This window comes from Poromitra crassiceps, assembly GCF_964638095.1.
Source record: "Poromitra crassiceps genome assembly, chromosome: 1".
Taxonomy (NCBI): domain Eukaryota; kingdom Metazoa; phylum Chordata; class Actinopteri; order Beryciformes; family Melamphaidae; genus Poromitra; species Poromitra crassiceps.
Window position 1 is genome coordinate 119146972 of NC_139623.1, and position 16865 is coordinate 119163836.

General features: G+C 45.7%; 1 protein-coding gene across 1 annotated transcript in view; it reads right to left on the reverse strand.

Moving 5' to 3' along the window:
• Window positions 1–16865, reverse strand: part of LOC310785637 (rho GTPase-activating protein 26-like) — a gene marked incomplete at its 5' end in the record, with an annotated part of 276223 nt that overhangs the window by 57046 nt on the left and 202312 nt on the right. The window contains 3 exons of the mRNA XM_083646781.1: window positions 2642–2786; window positions 7972–8131; window positions 16746–16851. Coding sequence (XP_083502907.1) covers window positions 2642–2786; window positions 7972–8131; window positions 16746–16851 — 411 coding nt within the window. The remainder of the gene's footprint in view (window positions 1–2641; window positions 2787–7971; window positions 8132–16745; window positions 16852–16865) is intronic.

Genomic DNA, 16865 nt, shown 5'->3' on the forward strand with positions numbered 1-16865 from the left:
CAACAGGCTACGTGTTGCTTGATTGAAACGCTGGGTTTGATCTATTTCTGCAAAGCTTCATGCAACAACACCACCTTCGAAATAGAGCATTTTTGGACATGAGGGTCATCCTGCTTCCCAGTATTGGACATCGCTAGGTAGGATATCTGGATCTGGTTGCGTTCATGATGCGCTGGTTTCACGTTTATTATACACAGCGTTTGTGAACGATACGTGCAGCAGAACCTCAAAATGTCAACACCAAATCCAAGCAGTGTCAAGTCAGTCAGTATGAAACGGAAACTTCCGGGTACAACCTTCGCAACAATGGCAATTAAATAAAGTAAATGCACGTGTAATGTTTTTGTGTGTGTGATCCGAAAGATACAGAAGAGAGATAACCTGGAAAAAGATCTGCTGCCTTCTAAGAGTCCATTTTAACCATTGATAGTATAATAGATCTGGATAAAGCAAGCTGATTGGGATTTAATAGCAGAAAATGAGGCTTGAATCTCCCGCTTCCTGTTCATCGTTGATTGATTGAATTGATTAATTCTACACAGAAGTACGGGGAGAGGGGGCGGCTGCCCCTAGCGGCTGCCAGGGGAGTTTCCAAATTTGCCCTGTTTCTCTTATCGCCGTAATGCATTATGGGTATAGTCTGCTACTTTGGCTAATGCTAGCGGCTAACGTTACTTACTTTACATTGCAGTAAAACGCCACTGAATGACCAAATTGATTTAACTTTTAACTATTTTGAGTAACACTGTTTCCATACGGACCACCAGCGTTGGTAAGTTGTTTATAACGTGACTATATTTATAACGTTTATAACGTACTCCGGTTTCTGGGCTGAATCCAATGGTCTGAATACAGAGAAGGCTTAAGGCTTTATCTAACGGTATAGATAACGTTAAATGGTCCGCCATGTTATGAACGTTAGATGTATGGTATCTACATAGTTACGTGTGTCTACTAACATTATTAAAATATCATAAAGTAACGCTATTTTCTGATAATTTGATAACTATTACTTGCTATCTGATGCCTTGCGGCACATTGTTGCCTCTACCAGTCGGAAGTATTACTGTTCTTATTATCCGATGTTTCTCATCAATTTTCCTCGAAATGGGGCTATAATTTAGAAAACGGAGCGCGTGAGAGCATGAAAAATACTTGAAATCGTTTTTTCAGACCATAAACTAATTTGAAAAGTGTTTATTTAAGACAGAAGTTGGCTCGTTTCCCATAGAGTTGAATGTATGTTCCTGCACCCCCCACTGGCCATTTGAAAGAATGCAATTTCCGCATAGGCTTCAAAAAGAGGGAGGCTGAATTGGGCACTGATTTTAACCCGTAGTGAGTCAACTGTTCTGTTTTTTTGTTTACCAAGTAATAAATAATAGATTTTATTTTGAAGGTAAAAACGTCTAGCTTCCTGTATTGTCTATATTTCTAGCAGGGTTGATGCATTTTAGGACTGAACTCTCGCCGCCACATCAGACTTGAGGAAATCGATGCATCTGGCCGTGAGTTAGGGTTGTTTAATTAATTAGCGTTATGCGCAAACGATTATATGCGCGGATGTTAGTGGGCAATTATCGCCCATTTTGTAGGCTATTTTTAGCAACTTGTTATCAGACTGCATGTCTGCTCGTTTGTTGAATGTGATTCATGTTGTGCCATTAAGGCTGGAGCCTAGACTGCTGTCTTCCATGCATGAAGTGCAGCTGTGTGGTCAGTCAGTCGTTATGCCCCAATTCCCCCCACCCCGCCCCCTCTACTTTACACCCGGAGGTGCTCCACATGTATGAAAGCAACATGCCTCATGTCTGAAAGGGTACACTTCACGTATTCAAGATTCAAGATTCAAGATTATTTTATTTATCCCAAGGGAAATTTGTCTTGGACATACATACGGCTGCTACATACAAAACAGTATCATCCAGGTCAAGCTCAGGGGAAGCAACCCTGACCTGATCCGGAGTTCATGTCTGAAAGTGACTTTTGTTTACATATGTTTGAGTGTTTGTTAGCATGTGTTGTATATTTGAGTGTTTGTGTGTTTGCATGATAGCACAGTGTTTTCCTCAGCTTGTCAGTTTACTACAGCAGTGTTTGGAAGGAGAGTTATTGATGACTTGTTATTCAGGCACTAAAGTCTCTCAGTATAAACAAATGGCATTGCAACACTTCCATCTGATTATCGAGGCTACAGTATAGATACAGGCAGTATCTCATCATAGACGTGTTCAATGAATCAATGTGGGGTAAATCCTCCCCTTCTTCCAATGCAGAAGTTAGCATTTAGCTTCTAGCCCAGCCCAGGCAGACAGGATCAGGGATTCAACCCGGGCAGTAAACGTAACATCTGAACAGACGTCTATGTACAGTACCTGCTTTTGAATCCGCAATCCTGTAGTGTAGAGCCGCAGCACCTTCCGCTGGTGAGTCAGCCCATTGAGATATATGGGGGGGGTTTACCCCACCATCTAGTCTCGCGCGCCAGCGGTAGTAACATTTTTGTGGGCGTTCCCACACAGAATGATTGTATCTATGCTACAAACTAGGTGCAAGAAACTATGGTACTCTATTTACCTGGGCGAGATGCCACAATATTAACCCTGTAAGGGAAACGCTGTGCTGGCAGCGTCCAGCTCACCTTTGAGGGAATGTGTGGGAGTGGGGAAGAGAGTGAGAGGTCTCTCGCTGCAGGATGGGACCTTGCTCTCCGTGCTCCTCCTCCTGGGGGGAAGGTTGAGCTGCAGATTGGTCGACCCGCTCGAACTCGGCATGTCCTTGAATATCTGCACACATGAGGAGACAGATGAGCTGAGCGGAGTTAGCTCAGCCATCCAAACAATCCAGATCAAATTTACAAGATGGAGACAACAAAATGGACTACTGTACAGCAGGGGTTTTCAAAGTCTGAGACTGTGAGCCTCCCCTCAGACGCTGACACTTGGACAGAGCCCCCCCCCCCCACCACCACCATCGTGATTATGTTATTTGATCCCATTTCCACTCAACAATTGAGCCAAGATAGTCTGGTATGTGTTGACACCAAATACAGAAAAACAGGTCTGTCTGAAAGCATGTATTTGTTTCTGACTCTGGGAAAGTGGGAAAACTACTATGAGGCGATGGCAGGTGTTTGCTCCTGGCTTTTTGTGACTTTGTTTTTCAGACTTCCCATGATACCTTTATACCCAAAGTTGTTTATTCGAGTGTTCAAGGTGCTTCAAATTTGTTATTTTTAACCAGCTTCATCCAAGCACTAAATTCACTGTTCTCAAGCCAGATATCATTGAACTTGCACTTACCCACCCAAGTTAACGTTGCCCACACAGTACATCAGGATACACTAGATGTGTTCCGATCAATTCTGACCATGCAGTACAGTTTGCATTAGTGGTTATTGGTTCCATGTTGTTATTTGGTTGCAGTTTTCTTACAGCGTGATCAATACAATTCAGCCTTTCTGTCAGAAAGGACAGTAATCATATGTTATAAGGATTAGTGATCTTTTTTAATTATACAGATGCAGACTGTCACAGTGCTCCTGTATTTCCAGGACACAGTAGTCGGGTTTCCATCCACCTGTTTTTATGCAAAATTTCATTTTGCGCAAAAAAGTTTTCACGCTTGAGGGAGGTGGAAAAGTCGGGTGTATCGATAAAAGGAAAATGTGATACGTGCAGTGGAAACAGATTAAAACATGACATGCCGTGTAGCAGCCTACATAATAGGGCTACACACGGTAAATAATGCCATGGTAAATACGCAGCACAATACCCGTCGTGGTAAACAGAAGAAGACTGGGATATTAACTCATTCATGGCCAGTTTAGGACTGCCAATATTTAGCACAGGCCAAAGATTTTCATAATTGTTGGTCATCTTTCAAGACCCACAGTAAATTATCTATTAGCACATAAGTGATTTGCAATACCTCAAAATTAAGATGTACGTCTCTGGGTTCACCAGAAAAAAAAAAGTGAGCTTTTAGCATGTTCTGTACTCTACTTATAGCCATTTATATACACCCTGTTTTCACCCAAAAGGTCTCTCTGAGAAGAAAAACAGGAGAAAAGGCAATTTTTGTAAAGGGCACAATCTCAGGCAGAACTCGCTCTCAATTCTTTTATTTTGAACTGTATTGACATCAGACATGTAAATATTATTCGTTATGACACAAATGACAAAAAAAAATATATATATATAATAATAATAATAATAATACATTAATCTTATATAGCGCTTTTCTAGATACTCAAAGTCGCTTTACAGGAAACACAGAAATAAATACTTTAATTTAGAAACATTCATGGAAAGTGGAGACAGTAGGTAGAGTGGAGTGAGGTTAGGAGGAGAAGGCGAGGTTGAAGAGGTGGGTCTTGAGGGCCTGTTTGAAGGATGTTATGGACTGAGATTGACGGATGAGGCTGGGGAGAGTGTTCCAGAGGGTGGGTGCGGCAACTGAGAAGGCCCTGTCGCCCCAGGTCCGGAGCTTGGTCCTGGGGATCGTCAAGCAGTTGGTGTCTCCGGACCTGAGGCTACGGGTAGGGACGTGGCGAGGCAGGAGATCAGAGAGGTAGGGGGGGGCCAGGTTGTTGAGGGCTTTGTACGTGATGAGTAGAATTTTGTAGTTGATCCTGTATTTGACTGGGAGCCAGTGGAGGTTATGGAGGACGGGAGTGATGTGGTCTCGGCGGCGGGTGGAGGTGAGGAGGCGGGCAGCGGAGTTCTGGACGTATTGGAGTTTGTTGATGATTTTGTGGGGGGAACCGTAGAGGATGCTATTGCAGTAATCGAGTCTGGATGAGAGTTTCAGCAGCGGGGAGGGATAGGGAGGGGCGGAGGCGGGCAATGTTCCGGAGGTGAAAGAAAGCAGTTTTGGTGATATGATTTGCATGGGGGAGGAGGGAGAGGGTGGGATCGAGGATGAGACCGAGGTTGCGGACATGGGCGGAGGGGGTGATGATGGAGCCGTCGATGGTGAGGGAGAAGTTCTGAGCAGAGCGGGTGAGGGACTTGGGGCCAATGATGAGTATTTCGGATTTATTGCAGTTTAGTTTGAGAAAGTTCTTTTGCATCCAGGTTTTTATGTCGCTGAGGCAGGCAGAGAGGGTGGAGTGGGTGGCTGGGGTGATGGTTTTGGAGGACAGGTAGAGTTGAGTATCATCGGCATAGCAGTGGAAACGGAGGCCGTGATGGCGGAGGATCTGACCGAGGGGGAGGATGTAGAGGATGAAGAGTAGGGGACCGAGTACTGAACCTTGGGGGACACCGTGAGTGACTGGGGCAGTGGAGGATTTGCAGTTGTTGGTGGAGATGAATTGGTGACGGTCAGAGAGGTATGAGGTGAGCCAGGAGAGGACGGTGCCGGTGATGCCAATGGAGTGCTGGAGGCGGGAGAGGAGGATGGAGTGATTGATGGTGTCGAAGGCAGCGGTGAGGTCAAGGAGGATGAGGATGGTGAGGGAGCCGGAGTCTGCGGAGAGGAGAATGTCGTTGGTGATTTTGAGGAGGGCGGTTTCGGTGCTGTGCTGTGTGCGGAAGCCGGACTGGAATATTTCATACAGGTTGTTGGTGTCAAGGTGGGATTTGATCTGTGATGCGATGACTCGTTCGAGGATTTTTGATAGAAAGGGGAGGTTGGAGATAGGGCGGAAGTTATTTGGGATGCTGGGGTCGAGGCCAGGTTTTTTCAGAAGGGGGGTGATGGAAGCAAGCTTGAGTGAGGGGGGAACGAAGCCTGTGGAGAGGGAGGTGTTGATGATGGTGGTGATGAGTGGGGAAAGTGAGGGGAGACAGTCCTTGACGAGGGAGGAGGGGATGGGGTCAAGGGCACAGGTTGTGGGTTTCATGTTGGAGACAAGGGAGGATAGATCGGATTCGGAGATGGGGTTGAATGAAGACAGTGGGTGGTTTGGAGGGGGGGGGTCGGTGGGGTGGAATCCGGGGGGGGCAGAGGGGGCGGAGGCGGCTAGAAGTGAGTGGATGTCGTCGATTTTTTTCTTGAAAAATGACAGGAAGGAGTTGCAGGTGCTGGTGGTGAAGGAGTTGCTGGTGGTGTCCATGGGTTTGAGCAGTTTGTTTATGGTGGAGAAAAGTGTTTTGGGGTTATTTGAGCCGGTGCGGATGATAGAGGAATAGTGGGAGGATCGTGCATGGTTGAGAGTTTCTTTATATTGTTGTTGGTGAAGTTTGTAGGCTTCCAGGTGAGTAGTGAGTCCGGTCTTTTTGGATAGGCGTTCAAGTTGGCGGCTTTTGGCTTTGAGGTGACGGAGTTCTTTGGTGTACCAGGGGGCGGAGTGGGTGAAGGAGACGGGCTTGGTTCTGACAGGGGCGATGGCATCAAGACAGGAGGAGAGTGTGTTATTATAGAAGTTGACCAGGTCAGTGGGGGAGACGTTTGGGGTGGGGATGGTGTTGGAGATGACGTTTGTTAGGGTGGTAGAAAAGGAGGAATGGCTGATGGATTTGAGGTTCCGGAAGGATATAATGCGTTGCTGTTTGGTGGGGGGAGGGGGGATGTTGATGTCCAGGGTGATAGCTAGGTGGTCAGAGATGGTGAGGTCGGTGGTGGAGAGGTTGCTGATGGAGATGCCGGAGGTGCAGACCAGGTCGAGGGTGTGTCCTTTGTTGTGGGTGGGGAAGTCAATGTGTTGGGTGATGTTGAAATAGTGTAGAATGTCCAGGAATTCAGTGGTATTCTGTGGTATATATATATATACACATGAAGTGCTTTTTTTTACATTCAACAATACAGTTTACTCAGTGTGAGTGAGTGTGCAGACAGACAGACAGACAGACAGACAGACAGACAGACACACAGACAGACAGACAGACAGACAGACAGACAGACACACACACCGACAGACAGACAGACAGACAGACAGACAGACAGACACACACACACACACACACGATCCCCCTTTTATCTTCGTTACATTGTTTCCGGGTCTGAGTACTGCTGGCGTCTGCTGCTGTGACTGCCGCTTCTGCCTTGTTAGCTGTTCGTGTGTTTATTTTGTTTTGTTCTGGTCCACCCGTCCTCGTCCATGTCTCCCTGTCCTATCCTCCCTGCTATTTGATCGTTCCCGTTTTCCCCTCGGCTATTCAACACGTCCTCACCGCCCTCTGGATTACCCGTCAAACTGATCGATCATTTCCTCATTCCTCCGATGATCAAACACATCTCTGGATTACTTTCTCCCGTTTTCTCCCGGCTGGCACACAGGAAGGCGACCAGCTCGTGCAGCGCGCCGAGGGGCGTTTCAATGGCGTTTCTCCTGTCTGCACAAGGAAGCGTTTATCCGTTTTCTGTTTTTCCTCCTGCTCAATTTCAAAACAACAGCTGCGGTATGTGTTTGTTCACGTGTTGTCGGCTTGTCTTAGATGCCATGGACCTGATACCATGTCACAGGCTGGGGAAGTGTTTGAACTACGCGCTGCACTAATAAAAACAAAAACACGTCAAACACGTCATTGGCTGGGAGGGCTATTCCTGATAACACGTCAAAGACGTCTTTGGCCATGAATGAGTTAACTCTAAGGCGACTCACTTCTAGAATTGAATGAAATTGTATTCATTACTATCTGCTTTATCTAGCAACTAACTGATCAGCAGAGGCAGACAGCCTCAAACACAAGGTGATTGACAGCTCTATAATTTGCATAATAGCAGCGGATGGAAACACGAATTATTTTGCATTTTATTTTGCAGACTTTCTGAAAATTTGATAAAAATTTGCAATACCTTTTGGATGGAAACCCAACTACTGTGATGTCAGACTGTCACAGTTCTCCTGTGTCTCCAGGTTATGGTTCACACATAATGGTGGGTGGGTTAATTGTTGTTTTTATGAACAATTGTGCAAACCATAACAAAGCCGGGGGAGGCATTTGATATATTTTGCAAATCCTCTTCCACCCCACTTCACACACGCACACGCACACACACACACGCACACACAGCAGCGCTCACCCTCTCATGGTTGTCTATGAGGATCTCCACCACGATGTTTTGGAACTTGATGTCCATGATGGCTGCCACCGTCTCCTCCTGCGGCCGCAGCAGCGTGGGCCCAAACACCACACCCAGGTTAGCCACCGTCATCAGGTTCTGCTGATGATGACTGGCCACACTGAGAGAGAGAGACAGAGGGAGAGAGAGACAGAGAGAGAGAGAGACAGAGAGAGAGCGAGACAGAAAGAATGACACAATTACTTGTAAGATAGATAGTTCTGTTTATTGTATTATCTGAACGCTCATCCTTGATTTGACTTTGTTGTGTTTTAGTAATGTATTCACTATTTACTCTCTGCTGTTACATGAATTGTAGTCTCGATGCCAGACCCATGAGAGTTCTTACGTTGATACACTACGTTACTGCATGCTGCAGAGCTCTCTCTGGGTCTGGGACACTTTCCCTCAGAGTGCTGGTTATGGGAGGGAACCATTCACTTGGCCAGTCATATGCCAGTGATGACTTCAGTCCTCTCCAATCAGTAACGACTTTGCGATCAGACAACACGGGAGGCGCAGCCCATTTGCTCTCTCATCGGTGCTACGACCTGTCACTCATTCAATTTCAACCCGCCTTCAAAACCAGCAGTGGCTGTTAACTGGCACAGACTCACTTATGTAGTTTGCGGAGCGCAGCAATTCAACGTAATATTTGAGTCTGGGGAGAGACTACATGAATTGTGTCTTTTTTTACTTCATTGTTCTTAAACGCTTCGAAATGAAGAGTGGCAGAGGCAGAGTAGGGTGGGCTACCCCTGCCATCCTGCATTTCGGAAATTTGTATAATGTGACACGCCCCCGGCCGCAACTCGGATAGATAGACGTATGTCCTTGCATTGTTTTTGAGATGACCTGGGGAAGCGCTGTAGTCAGGAGGACATGGGCTCAGAGCTAGAACATGGCTATTAGCTAATAGCTGTTAGCTGTGAGCTAACGTGTTTTGTGTAGCAATAAAACGCCACTGAATGACCAGTTTGATATAATGGTCATTACCAGTTCGAGTCATGCTCTTTCCATAAAGCGCACCAGATTTGATATATGTTGGCTAGTTGCTGATCTCTAAGAAGGAGACTCTTTCTCCCTTTGTCCACTTTGACACTTCTTGTCTTTTTCTTTCCCATCTCCATCCACCTCCCTCATCTCCTCTCCTCTCTTCCTCAGGCCCACCTACTTAGCCATCACTACTGAGTGACATCATAGTTGTCATAGGCTAGCCAACGTTTGTCCTATCACTGGAGTGGACGTCCACGCTACGCACGCGCGAGACCTCTAGGCCCACCCACCCACTTAGCCATTACATCACTGATGGCATCATTGAGACCCAACCACTTAGCATCACAACTGTCTGATGACATCACATCAGATCTCTAAGCCCACCCACTCGCAACTGTCTGATGACGTCACTGAGGCCCACCCACTTAGCCATCACGACTGTCTGATGACATCACTGAGGCCCACCCACTTAGCCATCACAACTGTCTGATGACGTCACTGAGGCCCACCCACTTAGCCATCACAACTGTCTGATGACCTCACTGAGGCCCACCCACTTAGCCATCACAACTGTCTGATGACGTCACTGAGGCCCACCCACTTAGCCATCACAACTGTCTGATGACCTCACTGAGGCCCACCCACTTAGCCATCACAACTGTCTGATGACGTCACTGAGGCCCACCCACTTAGCCATCACGACTGTCTGATGACCTCACTGAGGCCCACCCACTTAGCCATCACAACTGTCTGATGACCTCACTGAGGCCCACCCACTTAGCCATCACAACTGTCTGATGACCTCACTGAGGCCCACCCACTTAGCCATCACAACTGTCTGATGACCTCACTGAGGCCCACCCACTTAGCCATCACAATTGTCTGATGACGTCACTGAGGCCCACCCACTTAGCCATCACAACTGTCTGATGACCTCACTGAGGCCCACCCACTTAGCCATCACAATTGTCTGATGACGTCACAGATTTTTTCCAGATTACAATGTGTGACACATCATTTGAAAGCTTACAATCTGCACTTTCATAATCTGTAAAGAAAATAAAAAATGACCTTGGCCTACTTGTGGGTCGAACTACCAGCGGCTGTCACATAATGTGGTCGCAGCAATTGCAAATTTGCGCTTGTTTTGTTGTTTGTCATTGTATAGATGTTTTTTTTGTAGCGTAGTATTTATTTATTTTTATTTATTTAATTAGTTATAACGTGTTAAGAATTGAATTGGATTGACAGAGAGACTGTGAACCTGACATTCCACCTAAGCCAGTGATGAAGACTTTATAGCAGATATGTATTGTCTATGCAGGTGAAGAGGTTGCACTCTGTATACCTGCATACGTCCTTGACTACATGCTGCGACTGTCTGGAACAGAAGTGTAAACCCGGCTACATCCCATTAGTTACACATTATATCATGTGGCTGCTGCCTAAGAAAGGCCGCTAAAGCCAGAGGGCTTAGAAGCAGCTTTAGAGTGAAATACAATGATACTCGACCGCATTTGAAGAAGAATGACACATAAGCCAACAGTGTCATGGCCTGCTTGTTCCCTATAGGCTGTGGCAGCTTGTGGTTATCTAAGCACCAGACCGGCCACCAGCTGTGGCCCTGTCTATGCATTGCTGTCTACACACAACACTACTGTATGTGCACAAAAGCCCACAACGCTGAGGCAAACAAGTGAAAGAATCTTCAAATGTTGGGAAAGAAGTGGGCTGAAAAAGAGAGAGAGAAGCCATCAACAGGAGTGCATCACCTATGAAACCACTGACCAGGTCGCCGCTAATGATTACAACTGATTTGTTGCACTGTAAAGACATTTATGACATAAAGAAATCCTGTCCCAGTTGTTGCTCCACCCTCTGCTGATCTGGGGAGAGTTGTAGACTAGTGCATGCTTCCTCTGGTACATGTGCAGTTATTTTCACCTGACAGTGAGGTGTTTCACCGGCAGGCAGGGCCCGAAATTAACTTTTTGACCCACCGGCCAGTGGCGGGTAGATGGAAAAAATCTACGCGCCAAGCATATTTCTTATCGGCCAAAAAAAAAGCGCATTTTTGTGTCACATATATCCATATATATCCATTTTTTCAGTACATTTCAAGTAGATAAGGTATTACGTTGAAGAATACACACTTAAATAAGAGGCCAGAGTAAAATTTGAAGCAAATTATTTTAATATATTGATTGATGATTGATTAATCAATACATGTCAAGTCAATCTTATCACTACATGTCAAGTCAATCTTGAGCTTAAATTGTTGTAAAAAAAAGAACGCAGCTAAAAGTAATAACTGCGACAGTCTCAGTGCACAGCGCACAACTTGGGCTACGGACCTTTCTCCCACTCCACACCTGGCACCTGCGTTAGCTCTCCTGCACTCGTTCCCGGCTTTATTGGTGGTAAGCATTTTGATTAATCTCCTCATCATACGAGCTCGGCAACAAGCGCGAGCGATTGATTCATTGATTGATTCGCCCGATGTAGGCTGTCAATTTAGCAGAGGTTAAAAGACGCTTTTTACCTCCGCTAAAGTGACGACTGCATTCCATTCCAGACTGAGTCATGTTTGGTAGCCTATACGGCAGAGCCATGTGAAACAGTCTCACAAAGCACTCGTGTTAGCCAGCTGTGCACCAAAACACACATGATAACTAGCCTATTATCTCCTCATATATACTGTATCATACGAGTGTCGGCAACAAGTGCGAGCGATTGATTCGATCATTGATTGATTCGCCCGACGTTAGGCTGTCAATTTACCTCCGCTAAATTGACGACTGCATTTCATTCCAGAGTCACGTTTGGTAGCCTATACGGGAGAGCCAGAATGAAACAGCCTCAGGAAGCACTCATGTTATACTACCGCACTGAACTAACGTTAGACTGCTTCCTTGTATATTGTGCGCTGGGATCAGCGCTCCCCAGCGCACTCCCAGCATTTAACAGTCGGAAAAAGACGCTAGGTGGACACATTGGCGGGCTCTAATTTCGGGCCCTGCCAGCAGGATGTACGTGGGAGGACTCATACCCTTAATCCGGCTTCCCACCTGCAGATAAGGCCAATTGTGCCTGTATGGACGCCCGACCAAGCCGCAGGTCACACAGGGGTTCAAACCTGCGACCCTCGTGTTGGTAGGCAGGGAATCTACCGCTGCACTACCACAACACCCGATGCTGCTACCTTTTGGGGCAAGATGAAACCGAATTTTACTACAGGGATCAATAAAGTCATAGTCTCATAGATTTATGATTACTGTTATTGTCTCTTTCCCTTGAAGGGCCAAAGCAGGAAATAGATTTGACTTGAATGCGGCTAGATGGGTTTCTATTTACACGCCGCCTTAAATGCATGTGGTCAACAGATTACACACATAGTGCTAATCCTCCTCGGGAATGCAGGACAACAGCAATCAGGCTGAAGGGTTTTCCAGCAATGTTACAGTACGTAGATGTGGAATACTCAACCCCTGCAGAACGTAGCGATGTTATGTAGATGTGGAATACTCAACCCCTGCAGAACGTAGTGATGTTACGTAGATGTGGAATACTCAACCCCTGCAGAACGTAGCGATGTTACGTAGATGTGGAATACTCAACCCCTGCAGAACGTAGCGATGTTACGTAGATGTGGAATACTCAACCCCTGCAGAACGTAGCGATGTTACGTAGATGTGGAATACTCAACCCCTGCAGAACGTAGCGATGTTACGTAGATGTGGAATACTCAACCCCTGCAGAACGTAGTGATGTTACGTAGATGTGGAATACTCAACCCCTGCAGAACGTAGCGATGTTACGTAGATGTGGAATACTCAACCCCTGCAGAACGTAGCGATGTTATGTAGATGTGGAATACTCAACCCCTGCAGAACGTAGCGATGTTACGTAGATGTGGAATACTCAACCCCTGCAGAACGTAGTGATGTTACGTAGATGTGGAATACTCAACCCCTGCAGAACGTAGCGATGTTACGTAGATGTGGAATACTCAACCCCTGCAGAACGTAGCGATGTTACGTAGATGTGGAATACGCAACCCCTGCAGAATGCAGCGATGTTATGTAGATGTGGAATACTCAACCCCTGCAGAACGTAGCGATGTTACGTAGATGTGGAATACGCAACCCCTGCAGAATGCAGCGATGTTATGTAGATGTGGAATATTCAACCCCTGCAGAACGTAGTGATGTTACGTAGATGTGGAATACTCAACCCCTGCAGAACGTAGTGATGTTACGTAGATGTGGAATACTCAACCCCTGCAGAACGTAGTGATGTTACGTAGATGTGGAATACTCAACCCCTGCAGAACGTAGTGATGTTACGTAGATGTGGAATATTCAACCCCTGCAGAACGTAGTGATGTTACGTAGATGTGGAATACTCAACCCCTGCAGAACGTAGCGATGTTACGTAGATGTGGAATACTCAACCCCTGCAGAACGTAGCGATGTTATGTAGATGTGGAATACTCAACCCCTGCAGAACGTAGCGATGTTACGTAGATGTGGAATACTCAACCCCTGCAGAACGTAGTGATGTTACGTAGATGTGGAATACTCAACCCCTGCAGAACGTAGCGATGTTACGTAGATGTGGAATACTCAACCCCTGCAGAACGTAGCGATGTTACGTAGATGTGGAATACGCAACCCCTGCAGAATGCAGCGATGTTATGTAGATGTGGAATACTCAACCCCTGCAGAACGTAGCGATGTTACGTAGATGTGGAATACGCAACCCCTGCAGAATGCAGCGATGTTATGTAGATGTGGAATATTCAACCCCTGCAGAACGTAGTGATGTTACGTAGATGTGGAATACTCAACCCCTGCAGAACGTAGTGATGTTACGTAGATGTGGAATACTCAACCCCTGCAGAACGTAGTGATGTTACGTAGATGTGGAATACTCAACCCCTGCAGAACGTAGTGATGTTACGTAGATGTGGAATATTCAACCCCTGCAGAACGTAGCGATGTTACGTAGATGTGGAATATTCAACCCCTGCAGAACATATACAATGTTACGTAGATGTGGAATACTCAACCCCTGCAGAACGTAGTGATGTTACGTAGATGTGGAATATTCAACCCCTGCAGAACATATACAATGTTACGTAGATGTGGAATATTCAACCCCTGCAGAACGTAGCGATGTTACGTAGATGTGGAATATTCAACCCCTGCAGAACATATACAATGTTACGTAGATGTGGAATATTCAACCCCTGCAGAACGTATACAATGTTACGTAGATGTGGAATACTCAACCCCTGCAGAACGTAGCAATGTTACGTAGATGTGGAATATTCAACCCCTGCAGAACGTATGAGATTGTAATCGTTCTGATGGGGAAAGAGAGCAAAACCTGTTCCTCCCTCCAGAGGAGAGGCGAGGAGAGCAGAGGAGAGGAGGAAAGGTACCCTCACTAAGTACTACTGAATCACTACACAAAACATGTTGACATAGTAGTGGCTATGTAGTGACATGTAGGAATGTTGCAGTGAATCTGTAGTTCAGAGGTTGTCACAGTGGGAGGTGGGCCTCCCCGGTGGGGGACAGACCTGTATTACAGTAGGCTGAAGTATGTCAAACAAGATCAGGCTGTAAAAAATGAATAAAAAGCATGCACACTGCGTGGGCTCCAGTTTCAGTGTTTTTATTTTAACACCCAAAAAGTGACGTTTCGAGCGTCAAGCTCTTCATCAGACTCAAGATCAGGCTACCTTGGCCCAATTGTTGACTGTCTAGGATCAAATAAGACAAGCACGATCCCATAGGCAGGAATTGAGGGAAACTAAACAATTAAACTGGGGAGTATCTGTGTGGAGGCCCGGAGGCTCAGTCTTTAAAAAGGCTTGCTGTAGTTTATACACTACTCGACACACCAGCAGAGGCAATTTTCAATAGTAATTCACAAATGTGTATAAACAAAATAAATTCAATTTAACCCTACACATACAGATGATGTAGTAATTCAATGCGGATTGTGAAGGCATACAGTAGTAAATGTGTAAGCATTGTGTAGTAATTCAATAATAAATATGAAGGAATGAGTAGTTCTATGTAGTAATTTCCTAAAAACAAAATAATGAGACAGAAGTAATTAAGTAATAATCATGCAGTGATTTAAATAGTTATTATGTAGCAATCATCAGTAGTCATACATCCCAAAACTCTACTCATTACTATTGGAATTAAGTTAAGGTGTTTTGGATCCCCAGTAGCTATTAGCTATTAAGGGAACAGCTATTATTCCCAGGATCTACATAACAACCCAGGCCAGGACAATCATTTAATAATTAAATCCACCTGAGCCTGAATAAAATTAGTAAAATGCTATTTCAATCATGAGAGACCGGTCGGTAAGGTTTAACAAGAGACTTTATTTAGCAAATGGCATGCATGGCAAGTACCTTTGGCGTATGACTCCCTTGTAAGATGGCACTCCTCTTTAGGTGAGAGGGCAGCATCTATTTGGGCTAGAAGAGAGAATCCCCCCCCCCCCCCCCCCCGTGGGGGATTCTTCGGGAGTCAAGACTCGTTGGTGGTGGACTGGGGAGGTGGGTGGAGTGAAATGACGCTTCAGCGGATGGTTTCAGGGGGAATGAACAGCAGCGATACCAGCTGCTGCTATGATCCGCCAGAGTGGGGGGAGACGTAGGACCCTTGCTATATATACTAGGATAAACTGACGATGACTGACGTCATGACTGACATCATGAACTGAGGACAACTGACGTCACGCTTGGGCTTGACTGACATCACGGGCTGATCAGGTAATACAATATGCTGGCCTCTCTCTCAGCTTGAAATTTGGTATGGAAACCTCACTTATTTGGATGAGACTATTGTGTTGGCCTCCATTAATCTTGGTCTATGACAAATCTCCATTGGAGTGGTATCCCTCTATAAATACTGAATCAAAACACTGAAATATAGGTTTGGAACATTGAAGGTATATAAATATGGACATCATGTCAGCTATCAGAAAGTGAAGCAAAAACATCTTGATCGCCTTCTGCTGGCTGGCTGCAGTATAGGTCAAATCCTGCCCCTCCATGGTAGCAGACGGAGCATGAACCAAGCTAAATAAATCAAAGTGCACGTCAAATACATTTTTCCCAAAGATGATTTGTGTCATTTTAGGTAGTTCTTATCACACTGATGTAGTTTCAAGTGCAAATTTTTCTGATAAGTTTGTTTTTGAATAGTTAATTTACAATATAAAATGGGCTGATTGACAGCTGTGACAGCCACTCTCAAACCTCCGTCAGATGGCGGCACAGCTGAGGGGGCTCAGCCCAAATCTACCGCACAGACTCCAATCCCAAATGAGGTCAAACAAGCAAGATGGCAGCTCGCTGAAATATATGTTGGCTTCACTTTTGCATAGCAGTAGGAAGTGGAGACGCATCCATATATTATGTCAATGGTTTGGTAGGTATTCCAAATCAATGTCAATGATGTGATAAAAAAAAAGATACAAATTTTATTTCCCCCCTTTCAATGATGCCTTCGTCCTAAGATTGAATTGCTAAAACTGAATTGCTTTCAGAGCTCAGCAGCCACTGGCTTCACCTGTGAACTTTGAAAACTACATGCATGCGTGCGTGTGTGTGTGTGTGTGTGTGTGTGTGTGTATGCATGCATGCGTGTGTGTGTGTGTGTGTGTGTGTGTGCGTGCATGCGTGTTAGCCTCATATTTAGACATACGTGGCCAAGTGCTTGATCAGCAGCTCCAGCATCTGCCTGTTCTTCTCAGGCAGCCGGTGCACGATAGCATGGATCTCTGTCACCCTGGCCTGTGGGGTGTCTAGCTCTGACAGAGAGAGA